Below are 18176 nucleotides of genomic sequence, written 5' to 3' on the forward strand. Positions count from 1 at the left end.
TTTCAGTCATTCAGTCTGAGATAGGCATTTCCTCTCTATTTATGCGGCTCGCACCCGCCCCCTCATCATGTGTGTATGTAGATGGGGAGGTTAGCGCTAGTAATTGGGGATTATGAAGTTTGGCCCTGCCTCTGACAGCAGCCTAGTGAAGATGGATGATTCTCATTTTAGCCTGTAAATGTTGTCAATTCTGAAGATACGCAACCCATCAGCGACCATGATGCACACACACATTTCACATATAGGCGCCGCACACACTCCACAGCTGGGGCAAAGATTGGAGAGAAGCCAGACATTGAGAGAGCGAAAAAAATGTGTAAAGGAATGGGGTTTGTAAAATAAATTGAGATGAAATTAAGAAAAAAAAAGAGTAAAAGAGAAAACAACAACAACAACAAAAAAACTTTTATTGATTTTGACTAAATAACAAGCACGTAGCCTATCTGAAACTCACTGGAATTCCATTTTAACTGTATTCCTTGCTCTCTCGATTTCTCTCTGGGGTCACAGTTTTCTCGGGGGTCATTTTTGACACAGCCCCTCTGTAATGGCTCTCCTCTCCGCTCACATCAATAACAGATGAGGCCCCTAATCGCGCGACACCAAAATAATTTCACCCCAACCCGCAGCCGCATTTACATAATAGTATTTCCTCTCAGACGCTCTTTCTCTCTTCCATTCCCTCTATCTCCCTTCCTCTATTTTTTACTCAGCTTGTACATATTGTCTCTTAGAAGAGTGTGGGACTGAGAAAGAGTGATGGGGGAGGTATTTAGCAGTGCATGCAGTATTAAATGAGCCTGACTGGCAGGGAGGCATTTATTGGTGAGATCCTCTGAAGCAGAGAGTCGTGGCTCTCAGCATGTGTAATACACACTCACAATTCTAAATGGTTTATTTAGCAGACCACAGACCACGTGGTGTACTTCTTTTTTTTTTTTTTGTGGAATCTAATATATGTAGAGGGCATAATTTCACACACAAATTAAAGTTCTGTCATCACTTACCCTCATTCCAAACCTGAAATTCCTCATTCCAAAAATGACGTCCTTTCTTTTGCAGAACACAAAATAAGATATTTTGAAGAATGTTTCAGCTGTTTTTGTCCATAAAATGAAAGTCGGGGTCCAAAATAACATTACATTAAATAAAATAACACACACACACACGTCTTCTTTTATGTTTTGCAGAAGAAAAAGTCATACAGGTAAATGACAGTTTTCAATTTTGGGTGAACTATCCCTTTAAGCAATTTGTTGACAGCACTGTTACGAGAAATATATACAAGTGTTTGAAAAGTGTAATTTTAAGTAACAAATATGAATTACAATTTAATTTAATTACTGTATAAATAGTACAGGAAATTATAAGGAGAACAGGACCAGGACAATGCAAGTGAGACATAAATAAATAACAGAATACATTTTGGCTCAACCGTATGAATGAAATATGTTATGCAAGTTATACAAACTTTTACAACAGTTCTCTCTTCTCTCTCTCTCTCTCTCTCTCTCTCTCTCTCTTTTACAGTAGAAAGAGTATGGGATATTATATTGGGAGAACAGGACCAGGACAATGCAGGCTACAACAGCTTGCGCCAGTGCAAACCCTCTTTTTCCATTAAAAAAATTATAATAATAATGATGTCAGGATTTACTAAAGATGTGCAGTGAAAAAAATAAAAATAAATCATGCAATGTTTTGCTTTAGTCAATTTTCTGGTATTTATTGCACTCTCAGGCTAATTTGCCCTGTCTAGTAAATCTGGCCCAAAGTGTCAAAAACTATATCACATTGCTAGAATGTTTTGCGACACTTTCAAAGTGAAATGTCCAGTGAGTGTCATTAAAAGGTTAATGTACTGTCACACTTGAAAATAAAGTACCAACTGCACTACATCATACCCTAAACCAGGGGTAGGCAACGTCGGTCCTGGAGTGCCGGTGTCCTGTAGAGTTTAGCTCCAAGCGTAATCAAACACACTTGAGCAAGCTAATCAAGGCCTTCAGGATTACTAGGGCTACAGGCAGGTGAGGTTTTTTTCAGGGTTGGAGCTAAACTCTGCTGGACACCGGCACTCCAGGACCGACATTTCCTACCCCTGCCCTAAACCTTATCCGTAATGTAAACAAAAACAAATGTTAGATAAAAATGCATTTGCTGAAGCAACAATGCAATTTAGCTTGCTTCTACAAGTCTTTGAGCTCTTTTATCATAACTTGTGTTTCACAGGACTCGTACCAAAGTGTTATGAATCTCAAGCAATGCTGTACCAGGTGAGCTACTGAGCAAGTTTACTATGTCAGAAATGCCAGACTATGATGCAAACATAACACTGTATTAGTTTACATATCTTGCACTATGGTAAAAGTGTTTGGAGGTCGTAACATAGTATTGTTCAAGCAACTGCATGAAAATAAGTCTTTATTAATTGATAATCTGCCCCGAAATCATAATTTTTGTGAAAATGTCTTACTGCTACTAGTGTTCTTTTCAGCTTGTAACTGCAGCGATTTATTGTATTTATGTATGTAATTTTTTTAAATGCTTGAGTAAACAACTGCATACATTTTTGCTCTGAACTCTATATTAATATTTGCCTCTGCAGTTCATATATTTTTTTAAACATATAAACTTTATGAATTTCCCTGGAAAGTGTCTTTATCACTCTCTCTCTCTCTGTCTCTTGGTCTGGTTGAGTAATTAGTTCAGTGTAAGGGTTGTTGGGCTGTTGATGTATCTTTGGCATAATGTAAGGAGATGGAAAGAGGAAAATTCAAATGAAATGACTCTAGCGTGCGTGCACTGTTTTATATGCTCCCCTTTGAAGTGCAGGACACTAATTAATAGATCTGCCAGTGCTTAATGGTCCTTCCAGCACCACAAACTGAGAGATGGAGAGAGCAAATGAGAGGAGAAGTGGAAAGAAATGTAAAAGAGGCGGAGAAAGGACGCAGGAGGGGAGTATGAAAGATGAAAAAAGAAATTTCATCACTATCTAATAGATATAGCTTGATGGTAAATTTATGGGTGCAGAGAAAAGAGATACATTTACATTTTATGTTTACCATCATAGCAGATGCTTTTTTTTTTCTTCTTTTTTTTTTACCACAGTGACTTTGCACAGTTTCAGTGCAGGTAAGTTATTATTGTATTATTTTAATATTTTCCATTCTAATTCTAAAGGCATTTATTAATTGTCTTGATTTGTATGTAAGACTTCTATACATAAAGATTTCTGATCTTGATGGCACTTGATCAGCCATCCTCACCTCTCCCCACCACAGAGGCAAATGGGCACTCATATTAGGATATAGCTGCTTGAACCAATCACCTGAGCCATAAATATCATGTGGTTTTTATATATAATTGAACCAGGCCTTATGTACCCTAATCCAATCAGCAACTACAGAGGAAAGAACAAAATCAAGTCCCTCTCTCCTTCAGCAGCATTCACATTGTCAGTGGGAGGAAAACAACCCATCAGTCAATCACACAAGACCACTTAGCATATACCTCTCTCGCACACTCTCGTTTCTGAAAAAAAGCCAGCTCAAACTTCCCGGTTCTCAATTTGTCTGATCGTTTGTGCCACAACAATCCTGACTCACACACACCCAAGGGATGTAGATTGACCCTAAGGTTAATGCCCTGCTCAGTAGCCTTTGACCTTGCCAGCCTCAGCGCTCAGTGGTGAAATGGACAGAGGAATTATGGGGTCTTTCAGACAAGTCTATAGAACTCTGACACTGGCCTTGTATGTGTGCCTGAATGAATGTGGGGGTGATAGCATTTGACTTTTGAGTGACATCTTTGACTGCCTATTCTTGTGATCAGTTTTTATGCATCACATGATTGTCTCTATGTGCATACAGCTGTACTTTTGCATCCTATCTGTTATGTGTCAGCATGTCTAGCCATACTGCAATCATTTACAAGTACTGCAAACACAAACATAGCTTTGACCAGAATGGAAGCAAAGACTAGAAAGAGGCAAAGACGTTCTTTGACCAGAATTAAGGCCTATTGTTAGGGATTTTCCCCAAAAAATGGTTAAAAAAAAAGTGTTAGTCTAAAAAGCTGTGACAGAAATATTCTATTCATAATTTAGCCAATTCAGTCGAGACACATCTTTCACAGATCATCGGCTTTAAACTCGAAATTTTTACATTATGTACCCTCCCTTACATCGCTCTGAACTAAACTTACTTTTTCACTAAGCATCCCAGGACTGCCACTTGCGGCATCATCATGCATTATTAACGATTTCTGACATGGTCACTTGGACATATAAACATTATGCCATGTGGGGTTACTTTTGCAAACTAACAAACAAGTGTTTGCTACTTAACCCTAAACCTCTACGCCAGTGGTCAGCAACAGGCGGCTCGCGGGCCAAAACTGGCCCGCCAGCAACAATATCTGGCCCGTGCCCGGAGCCAGATTATTTTGATAGGGGCTGGTTCTGAAATAGATCTGTCATGACAGCAACAGTTACTCAAAATCAGAGTATATGAGTGGAGTGCGGAGTGGAGCGGTGTGATTTTGACTGGAGCGAGGAACGGATTTTTAAAAAGTTGCAGCGTCGTGGTTTTCACTCGCTCCGAGAGCGTTCCATCCCGAGTACAATTCATACCAACGACCCGTTATATAACTGGATATTTAGCAAGAATTCACATGATCAACATATTTAGCTAGCTTGATAGAGAAGGATCACTCAAATCAGAAACAATGTGATTTGGGCATTTTTCCAATAGGGTTTAACATCCCACCAATAGAGTCCCTCACATACCAGTAGACACCATTATAGTTTCCATTAAAACCAATACAATTCCCATTATAACCATTCAATCTATTACATTTATATTGTGTTTTGGGCAGGGTTCTGTTGTTTTTTTCAGCAGGGTTATTCACACGCAATCGCTCTCTCAGTAATGCATTCAAACAAATGTAATCTTACAGTGCTGCAGAAATGTGCAAGAAATGCATCAATCCGTAGGTAAAATAACTGATGAAAAAGTACTGTTATTTTCCTCACAAACAAAATTTGCAGTGCAAAAAAGCAGCAATTGTCAAGCAGCTTGTCATCTGGTAGGAAAAAAGTTTGCGCACAGTGAGTGTTCCAATAATAAGCCACTTTGAAACTCTCCTGTTAATTTATTAAAATTTTTAATATACGTTATGAACAGAACTGTTATATTTCAACCATACTGAAATACTTTAGCCGCGGAGCGAAGGCAGAGCGGTGTTTCTGATATCAGTGAGTGCGGAGTGGAGCGGGAGTGGGAAATGGTGAACCCGGAGCGGAGAGGGGCAGGAGCAGGAGCTGGAGCAGAGTGATTATTAAATGATTGGAGCAAGGAGGGGAAATTGTTGAAACAGCTCACTACCAGTTACAAAATACATTGTAACAGTCAGTCACAGGCAATTCTAGTTGCATTTTTCATCAATTAATATCTTAAATTATCCTTTGACTAGTGGAATTTTTTTTTTTTTTGGCCCAATGCCAAACTTACTTGCTGGCCCCTGCTCTATGCAGTGCTGACACTTAACCTAAGTCAAAAACTCTGTAGTGGGGACATCAGCAACAGCAGGGTCAAAGCCTCAGCATTAGCTCAGAGGTGAAAGTTCAGCGTTAGCTTCAGTGTGGGGGTGCATAGGTCAACAGCAGGGTTGGGACAGGGTCAAGCAATACTGGCAGCCAGGCAAGGGCAAGCGTGAGCTTTAAGAGGAGGTGCACACAACTACCGTGGCAGGAGACACACCACTACCCCCCAGCCCTTACCTGGGCGGGCTTGTAGCTGCTGCTGTCAGGGACGGGGTAAATGTCAGGATATGGCTGTCGATCAAAGACATGGTCCAATACCTCGAGCTGCTGCGGTGTAAAGAGCTCTCCTCGCATCTGCTTCCGCAGGAAGTCCCGCCCTGAGTGGGCATGGCCATTCGCCAAAGGAGAATCCAGTAGAGCTGGAGAGAGAGTCAAACAGATTTCATGAAAAAGCGGTTAAGTACAATGTAGCATTTACAAAAGTGGGGCATTTAAGAATAAGATGCACAAGCTTGAGTTTTAGATGTAGTAAAAAATAACTGTAAGCCATCTTTACTGTTACAGAAACGTAAAGCTACATTTTTCAGGCAAAAAAGGTCCTTTATCTGATGTCAGTAGTGTAGCGATGTATAAACCACAGCTAACATGGAAGTCACTTTCAAACCAAGTGTGACAAATTCATGTGACCAACTTGAAAATGAGTGCAATTCGCATGGGGAACATTTTGCACCCTCAAGACAAAACTCCTGATTGTATGGATTACAATTGGAATAACTTTTTCGCCCCCAAAATGTAAAAAATCAATCAAATTTCAATAAAAAAAAATTAAAAAAAATATTGAGAGTACATAGTTGAATCAATATAGTTTGTGTTTCACAGGAGAAAGAAAGTCATAAAAGTTTGCAACAACATGAGGGTGAGTAAATGGCTTTTTTCCCCCCTTTTAACAACTGTTGTGTAAAATTAGGTCAAACAATCTTAATTGTAACAACTTAGTATTAGTATCTAAAACTTAGTATCTAAAAATCTATAGCGACCAAGGTTTCCACGGGTCTTTAAAAAGTCTTAAATTTAGTCATATCAATTTTATAAGGCCAAAAAAAGTATTTTGGTATTTGGTATTAAAATGGTATTTTGGGGACGGAAAGACAAGAACTCTGATATAGCGTAATGTGATAAACTTCAAAAGGCTATGATTTCATTGAATGAATATGAGCTCTGCATTTTGCAAAGTCATGTGCTGGCTACTTTGTGTACAGTGGTTACCGTGGAAACCGCTATATTGCTGCTGTTCTGAAAGCGCCACCTGCTGGCAGAGAATGAATTAGCATTTTCAATAACTATATTTTTCTTCTGTTTTTGTTCAGACCTATGCGAAAATCAACTAATTTTTTTATGCAGCAAACATGCCGAGTTGTACATCTAAACCGGTGGATTGACGAAGCTAATGTATTATACAAATCTAAACAATTAATACACTAAGAAGAAGAGATTTTCACTGTTATTGTGGGGACATTTTCATGCCCCTAAACATGACACGGCACAAAATGAAATGTGATTGGTTGCTTTACCTGTTAGTCATATAGGCCATATGCTTCTATGCTTGTGTGGGCCTTGGCCATTCAAAGTGGTCAAGGTTCCAAGACCTTCTACCTTTTGACTTTTGTTCTGAATTTTGTTTTTGTGAAAACTTGTATCTGAACTGTAAATCTTGCTTTTTACAGTCATTTTACAGTTTAATATTTTACCATAGACATTGCCCTACCCCGCTCATGTGGTATTCATTTTATTTGTGTAGGTCTTAAAAAGGTCTTAAAAAGTCTTAAATTTGATTTTAAAAATCCTGCGATACCCTGGCTATATCCAAAATCTCCAATACTCTGAATGTACACTTCAGAATCTCACCGGAATTAGTAAGTCATTCGGGTACCTACTGTTTTATCAGTTTTACCTATAATTTGGAAATACTACTCTTTTTTTGGTCTACTATATAGTAGGAAAGTGAGGATGTGGGGCCTGATTAGTAGAGGTTCTAATGGTTCTAATTACATGCTGTAAAAACATAAATAATAATAGTGATTTATTTATATTTGTCATTATTATCATAAGGGTAAGCTCTTGAACTTTTCTGGAAACTATTACACAGAGACTCAAGCACACATACAGGCACACAAACAGAGTGAGTGTTAAGGCAGCACGTGAGTCAGTTATTACTGGGCTGTTGAGTTTCTGAAGAGACAATTATAAGAGCTGAGAAAGCTACAGCCCTCAAATGATTACAGGGAGAGAAAAAGACAGAGAGAGGGATGAAAAAAGAAGAATAGAAACGAAAATCCCTGATATAGAGCCAATTCATTTCTTCAAAATGCCTCTGAGAGGTTATTCTAGGGAGTTAGAGTCAGAGGCCAGAGCAATCCCCACAAGACGAGAGAGAGAGAGAAAGAGAGATATGGAGGGATAGAGGGATAAAATGATAGGCAGACAAAGCAGCTATCCAAACATTCCCTTTTCCTCCTTCATTTGAACACCAGAAATCGATCCATTTGAATGTGAATTCATATCCAGTTTACTGCCATCTATGCTTATTTAAAAGAAAGATCTTCTTGTCTCCGTCTCCTTGACAGTGTGCAGGTCCCATGTGTCTCTAATACACCTCAATGCCAGGACTTACCTCAACAAAGCTTAAATGCTCTCTCTCGCTCTGTTTCTCTCTCTCTCACACACACACACACACACACACACACAGAGAGAACACACAGAGAGTATATGATCTCTAGTGTTTTGACCCTCTTAATCCCAGCGGTCAGTGTGTCTGATAGAATTCAATTGATCAATCATGTCTGTGAGATGGCACCATTTCAGCAGGTTTATTGCTTTCCACTCTTCTCAAAGACTGTCCACCGACAGCACACACACACACACACACAAAAGATGTCTGAAAGTGTGAATCAGTGCACATATCTTGGTTTAAAATAAAAGGCAGTTTGTAAACTGCCACACTCTGGTTTGTGTGCATGGTTGTCTATGCATCAGCAGGGACCAAAACATCTGAGAACGCTAGCGAAAATGCATTCATTTTGCATTTTTCTAATTTAATACAACACTTGTTTTACGACAAATTATATTATTAGCTCAAAAAAATTAATTCACATGAAATTCATAATTACTTTATAATTGGTTTGTCCCCTTTTTGTTTCAAAGACAGCAGCATGAATCACACAAGTGTGATCATGTTGATGTTATTATATTATTCAACATGATTTAAAAATGATCCAAAGAGCATCTTGTGCTCAGCAGAAGAAAATCTGACCTTTTGTACAAAGGAGTTCACTCGGTCAATGGTACAAACTATTTTTTTTTTTTTTATTACTGACCTATAGTAAAGCATTATAATATAATATAATATAATATAATATTATCCTAAAATTCCTAAATCCTAAAAATTTTCTATTTCCTTCCAGGTTTCAGTTAACCAATTTCACAAAATTTCACAAGCAAAAAAGGCCCATTGTCTATTGTCAATAGGATTGCAATATATGAAGCACAGCTCACAAACAAGCCACTTTCTAACCGACCAACTTAAACCAACTGTGAAATCTGCATTGAGAAATCTTTCACACTCAAACTAAACTCCCATTTGCTGGATTCCTATTGAAATGACTAACAGTAAATGTGACCATACCTTAAGAACGTACATTCCCAAAATTCCTAATGTTTCCACTTAAACTACTGCTTCACATGTTCTCAAACATCCATATCCTTCTGGGATTACTTGACCTTACGAAAACACAGCCAGCGAGTGTCAAAACAATGTTATGGACTTTTTTCCAGTCGTTATTATTACACAGATACATGTTTATCTGTGACTGTTTGTGTGTGTGTGTGTGTGTGTGTGTCTGTGTGTGTGTTATGCGTTTCACAGTGTCAGCCACAGTGTGTGAAATGCAATTTCAGACAGATCTGGAAGCCCACTCAGCCATATCAGAGCAAAAGAGAGACAGAAAGAAGAGAGGTCACCAATAAAGCTATTTTCACCAAATTTAAACTAACACACCATACCAGCATCACATTTAACCAACCTTCCTCAAGTTTCCAACCCCCTAAAAAAACCCACACGCACACAAACAGACTCATTGGTCTTAGGTATTCAGTTGGCCGGTGTTTCTCTGGCCTTTTGTCTTTCAGCCTCTGAACCTGCTATAGGGAACCACTCTCTGTAACCAGACACAATACAGCCCAGCTGCATTCAGGGTTAACCCCACTATTCACACACACACACACACACACAGAAGGAGAACGGAGGAGAGGCATCTTCCTTGCTTCAAAAGCAGAGACAATAGCAACAATGAGATCACCGTTGTGCCCCCTCTGTCTCTTTCCGTCTTCCTCTCTCTTTCTCTCAGGGGTGAGGTTGAAGGTTTTTTGGGAGCAGAGAAAAATGCTCTGTGGATTCCTTGTGCACTTGATACACTTAGAGAGAGAGAGAGAGTGAGAGTGTGTGTGTGTGTGTGTACGGGTTTAGCTATACTTGTGAGAACCAGATGTCCCCACAAGGATAGTAAAGCCTGAGATTTTTGACTTTGTGAGGACATTTGGCCGGTCCTCACAAGGGAAATAAATTATTAAAAATACTAAATGAACTTTATCTTAAAATGTAAAAATGCAAAAAGTCTCCTGTGAGGGCTAGGTTTAGGTGTAGGGTAGGTGTAGGGCAATAGCATATACCGTTTGTTCAGTATAAAAACCATTACGCCTATGAGAGTCCTCTCAAGTATAGCAAAACCAACATGTGTGTGTGTGTGTGTGTGTGTGTGTGTGTGTGTGTGTCAACCTTGACAGATCAAAGTATGAGTCTCTGAAAGGGGGATACCAACCTTTAACTAATCCCACTGTTATCATCTATCCCCTATCCTCCCTCTCTCTCTCGCTCCCCCTCTCTTTCACAATCCCCCCACCTTATTAAAAATTTCCTCTATCTTCCATTCAGAATATTCCACAGAATGAACGAGATAAAAATGACTGAAATGAAACTGGACAAGAAGTGAACATATTAAACAGTAGAGAAAACCCCGTCTGTCCAGATGATGTCCACTGCGGATGCAAACATCTAGGTGTGGTTTGTTAAATTTAACAGATTAACTATAAATTTGTATATTTTTTCAATATTGTTCAGCTTTTCCTTTAATTTCCTTCATGTTTTGAAGCTGTTACCTTAAAGAAAGGTTTCATTATTGTTTCAGGGGGCAAAGAGAACATTGTCCGACCCCTCTGCCCCGTACCACAGGCCTCCTGTCTTCCTTTATTCTATTTCTCCTTTCCTCCACTCCTCCCCTCGTCCATTCCTCCTCCGTTCAGAGAGAATGGGTAGACACAATGCTTCTGTTCTAGAGGCCCCACAAGTCAAGTTTTCTCTTTCAGATCACTTCCCCTGGGTCAAAGGGCATCAGTGGGCTTTCCCCAAACACATATACACAACACACACACACTAAGCCATCCAAACCCTCTGTTACTTCCTTTCCTGCTTGTGTGCAGCTGGAAATCATAGTGTCTTGCTTGACTAAACATGCTTTTTGCCTCCCTCTCCTTTTTTAAAAGCATTACTACTAACCATAGAAATTCCTAGTATTACATAGACGTAATTTAGTGAAGTATATGGAAAATGTCTTAATTTCATTTCTCACTTTCTTAGGACTGGGTTTCTATACACATTTTCCACAAGCTCACAGTTTGATTGAAATTCATATTTCAATTGTATTTAAAATACACATGAAAGAAATTCTATATTTGCTAATGATGTAAATTATACAGGGCAATGAGTAACTTGTCTTTTATTCATTAAAACTAGTCATTAAAAGAACTGGATAACAAGAGTCGTTCATTTGAGCTACACTGGTTGTGCTGTATATTTTTGATTGACTAAAAAGAACAGACTCAAAAGACTCATCCACTGCAGTAATCAGTGTACACAGGTTGCTCTGTATGATTTTGATTCACTAAAGAACCGACTCATTAGACTGATTTGATTTGAATCAGTGTACACTGGTTGTACTGCATGTTTTGATTTTCTAAAAACAACCATTCCATAAGACTCAGGAATTGGTCTATACTGGTCATGCTGTACATTTTTAAATCCTTAAAACTCATAAGACTCATTCATTGCAGGAATCTGTCTACACTGGTCATGCTGTATGTTTTTGATTCAGAACTGGCTCATAAGCGACATTTGTTTATTGTTCAATACTGGTTGTGTTGTACAAAGAATGGGCTAATAAGCATCACTCATTGCAGGAATCAGTCAACACTGATCCCACTGTATATTTTTGTTCCCACTGTATGTTTCAGGAATCATTTACACTGATCGTGTATGTTTTTGATTCACTGCTGCACTCGTTGCATATATGTTTTTGTACGCAGGTCGCATCTCAATCAAGATTTCTTGTCTTATTCAGGGTACATGTCTTATTCAGGGTACATGTCTTTGCCTAATGGTTAGAGAGTCGGACTCGTAATCGAAAGGTTGCGGGTTCGAGTCCCCAGCCGGCAGGAATTGTAGGTGGGGGGAGTGAATGTACAGCGCTCTCTCCACCCTCAATACCACGACTGAGGTGCCCTTGAGCAAGGCACCGAACCCCCAATTGCTCCCCGGGCGCTGCAGCATGGCTGCCCACTGCTCCGGGTGTGTGTTCACGGTGTGTGTGTGTGTGTGTGTGTGCATTTGTTCACTACTCACTGCTGTGTGTGTGCACTTGGATGGGTTAAACGCAGAGCACCAATTTCGAGTATGGGTCACCATACTTGACAATACGTCACGACTTTAAAAAAAAAACTTTGTAATTGTTTAACATGTGGTACAAATGGAAAACTCACATTCACATTGATTCATTTTTGCTGTAATTCTGCTGAAGTGGTGCAGAAAACATCCCTTTTTCGTCCATTCTACTCTTTCTTACACTCACGAAATCATGCACAGTCCTTAGCGTGCCTTATGCTTTTAAAATTTGCAAGCAGTATTGGCTACTAGCTGCCAAAACTATCGCTCATGTTACTTTATGCCTTCAGCAAACCCATGAGAACCTCCCTTGCTGCGAGCGCACTGACACACTCACATACTGCAAAACATCACAGCACTGACCACCCGCAGTTTCACCATGTCAATTAAACACACAAATTCATTTAGTCGCCCCTCCCTCCCTGCTGGATGTGATGTGTTGCATTAATTAAAGTGGCAGACGTCGGCCTAATTGGAGCTTGGATGAGCGTTGATGTTTGTGTGTGTGTGTGTGTGTGTGTGTGTAAGCCAGTAGTTAGCATATCAACTTACGTTTCATTGCATCTATAGTTTATGCATGTTGTTAATTTTACCTGAAGTATTATTGTAATATATTACATACAGTGTATACTGTATGTAATATATTACATACAGTATACACTGTATGTAATATACAGTATACAGTGTATACTGTATATTACATACAGTGTATACAGTATACACTGTAAAAACTATAAATAATGCTATCCTGTCAACATTTCAACAAGCAAGTTCCCTTGCTATATACTATAATAGATCTAACAGGACATTTTGAGTAATTTTACAGTAAAATACTGTTAAATGTACAGACTTTAGAAAAGTCTTTGTAAAATTAAGTCATCATAATTTACAGTAAACAAATTTTTTTTACTAGAGAATTTACATTTTTATGGGATTTTGTTTAAACAATTATGTTTCTTGTTAATTTCTGATAAAATATTATCTACATTTGAGTTACATTTTATGTTGCTTTAATGTTTATTAAACTGTTTTAGTGTAGTGTTTTACCATGAGGGTGTATTGTATTTCATGTAGGGTTGCAAAACGTGGAAATTTTCCAGTAAATTTCCAAAACATTCCAGAAATTTTGGAAACTTCACAGGATTTTTTGTAATCCTCTGGGAATTTTTGGAAAGTTTATGGAAATTTACCGGAAACTTTCTGTTTATTACTATATGCCTCATATTGTGGAAGGGCTATCTAATACAACATTTGTCTCTTTTACCGCTTATCAGAATCAGAATGAGCTTTATTGCCAGGTATGTTCGCACATAAGAAGAATTTGTTTTAGTGACAGTAGCTCCACAGTGCGACAGAATGACAGCAACAGGACAGGACACAGATAATAAAAAATGTAAATAAATAAATAATGTACAAATATACAAAAATGGACAATGTGCCAAATAGCACAAACACAATATACAAAATAGACAATTCGGTATGTACAGGTATGTTAGGTGCACATTTTAAATGTAATAAGTATGTGTGTAAAATAAAATAAAAATTATGATAGTGTTGTGTGTTTCATGTTTATTGTTAAGAGTTCAAGTGTTCATGAGATGGATTTCCTGAGGGAAGAAACTGTTTCTGTGTCTGGTCGTTCTGCTGCACAGAGCTCTGTAGCGTCGACCAGACGGCAACAGTTCAAAGAGGGAGTGTGCTGGATGTGAGGGGTCCAGAGTGATTTTGCCAGCCCTTTTGCTCACTCTGGATAAGTACAGTTCTTGGAGAGTGGGAAGGGTTGTACCAATGATTCGCTCAGTCCGGACTACCCTCTGTAGTCTTCTGAGGTCAGATTTGGTAGCTGAGCTGAACCAGACAGTTATTGAAGTGCAGAGGATGGATTCAATAATGGCAGAGTAGAACTGTTTCAGCAGCTCCTGTGGCAGGTTGGACTTCCTCAACTGGCGAAGGAAGTATAACCTCTGCTGGGCCTTTTCCACAATAGAGTCAGTGTGAATGTCCCACTTCAGGTCCTGAGAAATAGTGGTGCCCAGGAATCTGAATGACTCCACTGCAGTCACAGTGCAGTTCATGATGGTGAGTGGGGGGGAGAGCAGGGGGGTTTCTCCTGAAGTCCAAAATCATCTCCACAGTTTTAAGCGTGTTGAGCTCCAGGTTGTTAAGAATGCACCAGACTGCCAGCTCCTTAACCTCCTGTCTCTAAGCAGACTCGTCACCATCCTGAATGAGGCCGATCAGTGAGGTGTCGTCTGCAAATTTCAGGAGCTTGACAGAGAGGTCTTTAGATGTGCAGTCATTGGTATAGAGGGCAGTGGGGAGAGAACGCAGCCCTGAGGAACTCCAGTGCTGATGGTGCGGGTGCTGGATGAGAATTTTCCCAGCCTCACTAGCTGCTGCCTGTCTGTCAGGAAGCTGTTGATCCACTGACAGACGGAGGTGGGAACGGAAAGCTGAGTTAATTTGGGCAGGAGGATGTCTGGAATGATAGTGTTAAAGGCCGAGCTGAAGTCCACAAACAGGATCCTCACATAAGTCCCTGGTCTGTCTAGGTGTTGCAGTGTGTAATGCAGTCCCATGTTGACTGCATCATCCACAGACCTGTTTACTCTGTAGGCAAACTGCAGGGGGTCCAGTAAGGGTCCAGCGATGTCCTTCAGATGAGCCAAAACCAGTTTTTCAAATGACTTCATGACCAAAGATGTTAGAGCCACAGGTCTGTAGTTGTTAAATCCTGTAATCTTGGGTTTGTTTGGGATGGGGATTAGGGTGGAGCGTTTGAAGCATGAGGGGACTTCACACAGCTCCAGTGATCTGTTGAAGATCTGTGTGAAGATGGGGGGCCAGCTGGTCAGCACAGGATTTCAGACAGGCTGGTGTCACACCATCTGGGCCTGGTGCCTTCCTTCTCTTGTTCTTTTTGAAGACCTGGCGCACGTCATCTTCTCTTATCTGCAGTTCAGGTGTGGGGGAGAGGGGGGTTGCAGGAGGTGTGAATGGTGTTTTTTCAAACCTGCAATAGAACTCATTCAGATCGCCTGCCAGTTGTTGATTCTCCACAGTGCTGGGGGATGGTGTCTTGTAATTGGTGATGTCTTTCAGACCTTTCCACACTGAAGCCGTGTCACTGGAAGAGAATTGGATCCTTAACTTATCGGAATAATTCCTCTTTGCCACTCTAATCTCCTTTTCCAGTGTGTATTTGGCCTGTTTATACAAGACTCTGTCCCCATTCCTGTAAGCATCTTCTTTGGCCTGACGGAGCTGTCTGAGTTTTGCAGTGAATCACGGTTTGTCGTTGTTGTAAGTTAGATGAGTCCTGGTAGGAATGCACATATCCTCACAGAAACTGATATATGATGTTACAGTCTCTGTGAGCTCATCCAGATCATCAGCAGCTTCAAAAACACTTCAATCAGTAAGGTCGAGACAGGCTTGTAAAACCCACTCTGTCTCATTAGTCCATCTCTTTACAGTCCTAAATACAGGTTTAACAGATTTAATTTTCTGACTGTAGGTTGGAATAAGATGAACCAAACAGTGATCAGAGAGTCCAAAAGCTGATCGTGGAACCGAGTGATATGCATCCTTTATTGCTGTGTAACAGTGATCCAATAAATTACTGTCTCTGGTGGAACATGTGATGTGCTGTCTGTACTTTGGCAGTTCGTGGGAGAGATTTGCTTTATTAAAGTCCCCGAGAATGATTCAAACAGAGTCTGGGTGTTGTTGTTCTGTGTCTGTGATCAGATCTGCGAGTTTCTGTAAAGCTGTGTTCACGTGCGCTTGCGGTGGAATGTAACCACGCATAAGAATGAACGAACAGACCTCCCGCGGTGAGTAGAAAGGTTTACAGTTAATGAAGAGCGTTTCTAGATCTGAACAGCACATCTTCTTTAACGCAGTTACATCTGTACACCACCTCTCATTGATGTAGAAGCATGTCCCGCTGCTGAGCGATTTCCCCGTTGAATCCGTGTCGCGATCTGCTCTGATCAGCGTGAAATTAGGCAGATGTAAGGCATTGTCTGGAATGGTGTTGTTCAGCCAGGTTTCCGTGAAACACAGAGCAGCAGAGTTTGAAAAGTCCTTGTTAAACCGGGAAAGCAGAAGGAGTTTGTCCGTTTTGTTGGGTAGAGAGCGGAGATTTGCCAGATGGATGCTAGGCAACGGCATTCGAAATCCACGCTGTCTGAGCTTCACGAGCGCGCCGGCTCGCTTTCCCTGTCTGCGCGTCCTGAAGCGTCTAAATAGCGTTGCAGCTCCGCCGACTACTATGTTCAGCAAAACATCCAAATAATCGAAAAACCGGTTGGAGATTTTGTGGTGTGTTCTGCCGAATGTTCAGCAGTTCTTCCTTGGTGAAACTGATCGTGTTAGACAAACAAAAAACAGGAAAAACTAACAAAAACACTAAAGCAACTTGAGAGTCAAGCACAATGGCTGCCATACGTGGCGCCATCTTGTTCATTTTATATTATTATATTATATATTACAGGTACAAAACAGAGTAGTAAGATCTCATATTAACATTATATCAGTTAATTACATTTTTACAGTTTTGTACAGTAAATTTAAGTTCGATCCCTATAACCCTAAAATGTTGCTACCATAATTTTTACAGTAAGGTTCTAGCAACCACAGCTACTACCGTAAATTTCATGTGTTCATTTGATAGTCTATATAGCTTCAAAAATATATACTGTCTGTCAAAACATTTATTTATTATATTTACATATAACAACATCTACATTATTGCTAAAAGTATAGGCACCAACAGTGTTATTTTAGTATTAAATTAATGTATTATGTTTTATTAAGATTATTTATATTTTCAGTTTTAAATTTTAGATGTTCTGTATATAAATATGAATATAGTTAAAGTTTTAGTAGTTTTGTTGTGTGTTTTTGTCATTTTTAGTTTACTTAATTTCTTTCCGTTTAGTTATTTTAGAACATTAAATTAAACTTTAGTGCATCAAATTAAAATGAGAATTGTTGTAGCTGAAAATTTCTGCAAAAGTTCTTTATACTTTATTTTACTGTTTTTAATTTTATTGTTTATTGCTAATGTTTATTTCATTTCAAGCAATAACTTTTTTATGGTTTTAATTTTAGTTTCAGTTTTGGATTTATCTTAAATAACCCTGGCCAGCAAATAGAAAGGAATCTTCTATTGTCGATGTCTGATACAAGTCATATTGTGTGTGTATGTGGGTGACATCTGGAGTTCCCTCATGTACTGCAGGAGTCTGCCAAGCAATGGCTTTTTAATAGACACATGTGCGCAAACACACATGCGTGAGCGTCCACATGCACATGCTGTGGCTCCCCTGGATAGAGATGTTTATCTAAGACGTGCCAGCGGTGTCCAATCCCCCTCCTACTCTGATGCATCTGTCAATGTTCAGCAACTTCCATCTGTGCTCTCTGTGCTTGTGTGCATGTGTGTGAGTGCATTAAAATGATGTTGTGCATAGGAATGAAATAAAGAATGAAAGAAAGAAGGAAGATGAAGGTTGAATTCAGGATGTAATTGATTTTTTGCTCTGTAATTGCTGGTAGTTACTAAATGTCCTGCATAAAATAAATTACCTTTATTGTGCAACAGCATTAATAATACTTTAAGTTAAAGGCAGGGTAAGCGATTTCTGGAAGCCAATGTTGATATTTGAAATCACCAAAACAAACACGCCCCTACCCCAAAAGGGTCTCGCCCCTATTTTGATAGATCCGCCCCACATATATGTAGCCTACGCAACCCAGGCAACTATTAGTTCTGTGAAACATAAGCCGCTTTTCCACCGAAATTACCTGGAACAATATGTCCACATATGTACAAGTTTGTTTTGGTACTCG

The 18176-nt window shown here is 39.5% G+C and overlaps 1 protein-coding gene across 4 annotated transcripts in view; it reads right to left on the reverse strand.

Moving 5' to 3' along the window:
- Positions 1-18176, reverse strand: part of LOC306874294 (paired box protein Pax-5-like) — a 52033-nt gene that overhangs the window by 16934 nt on the left and 16923 nt on the right. For 2 of the 4 annotated variants that reach the window (XM_079424258.1, XM_079424259.1), the window contains exon 6: positions 5867-5967. In XM_079424258.1, the coding sequence (XP_079280384.1) occupies positions 5867-5967 (101 nt within the window). Of the gene's footprint in view, positions 1-5785; positions 5968-18176 lie in introns of all 4 variants that reach the window. The other 2 variants (XM_079424256.1, XM_079424257.1) reach the window with 1 other exon arrangement.

Source organism: Barbus barbus, assembly GCF_936440315.1.
Source record: "Barbus barbus genome assembly, chromosome: 8".
NCBI lineage: Eukaryota > Metazoa > Chordata > Actinopteri > Cypriniformes > Cyprinidae > Barbus > Barbus barbus.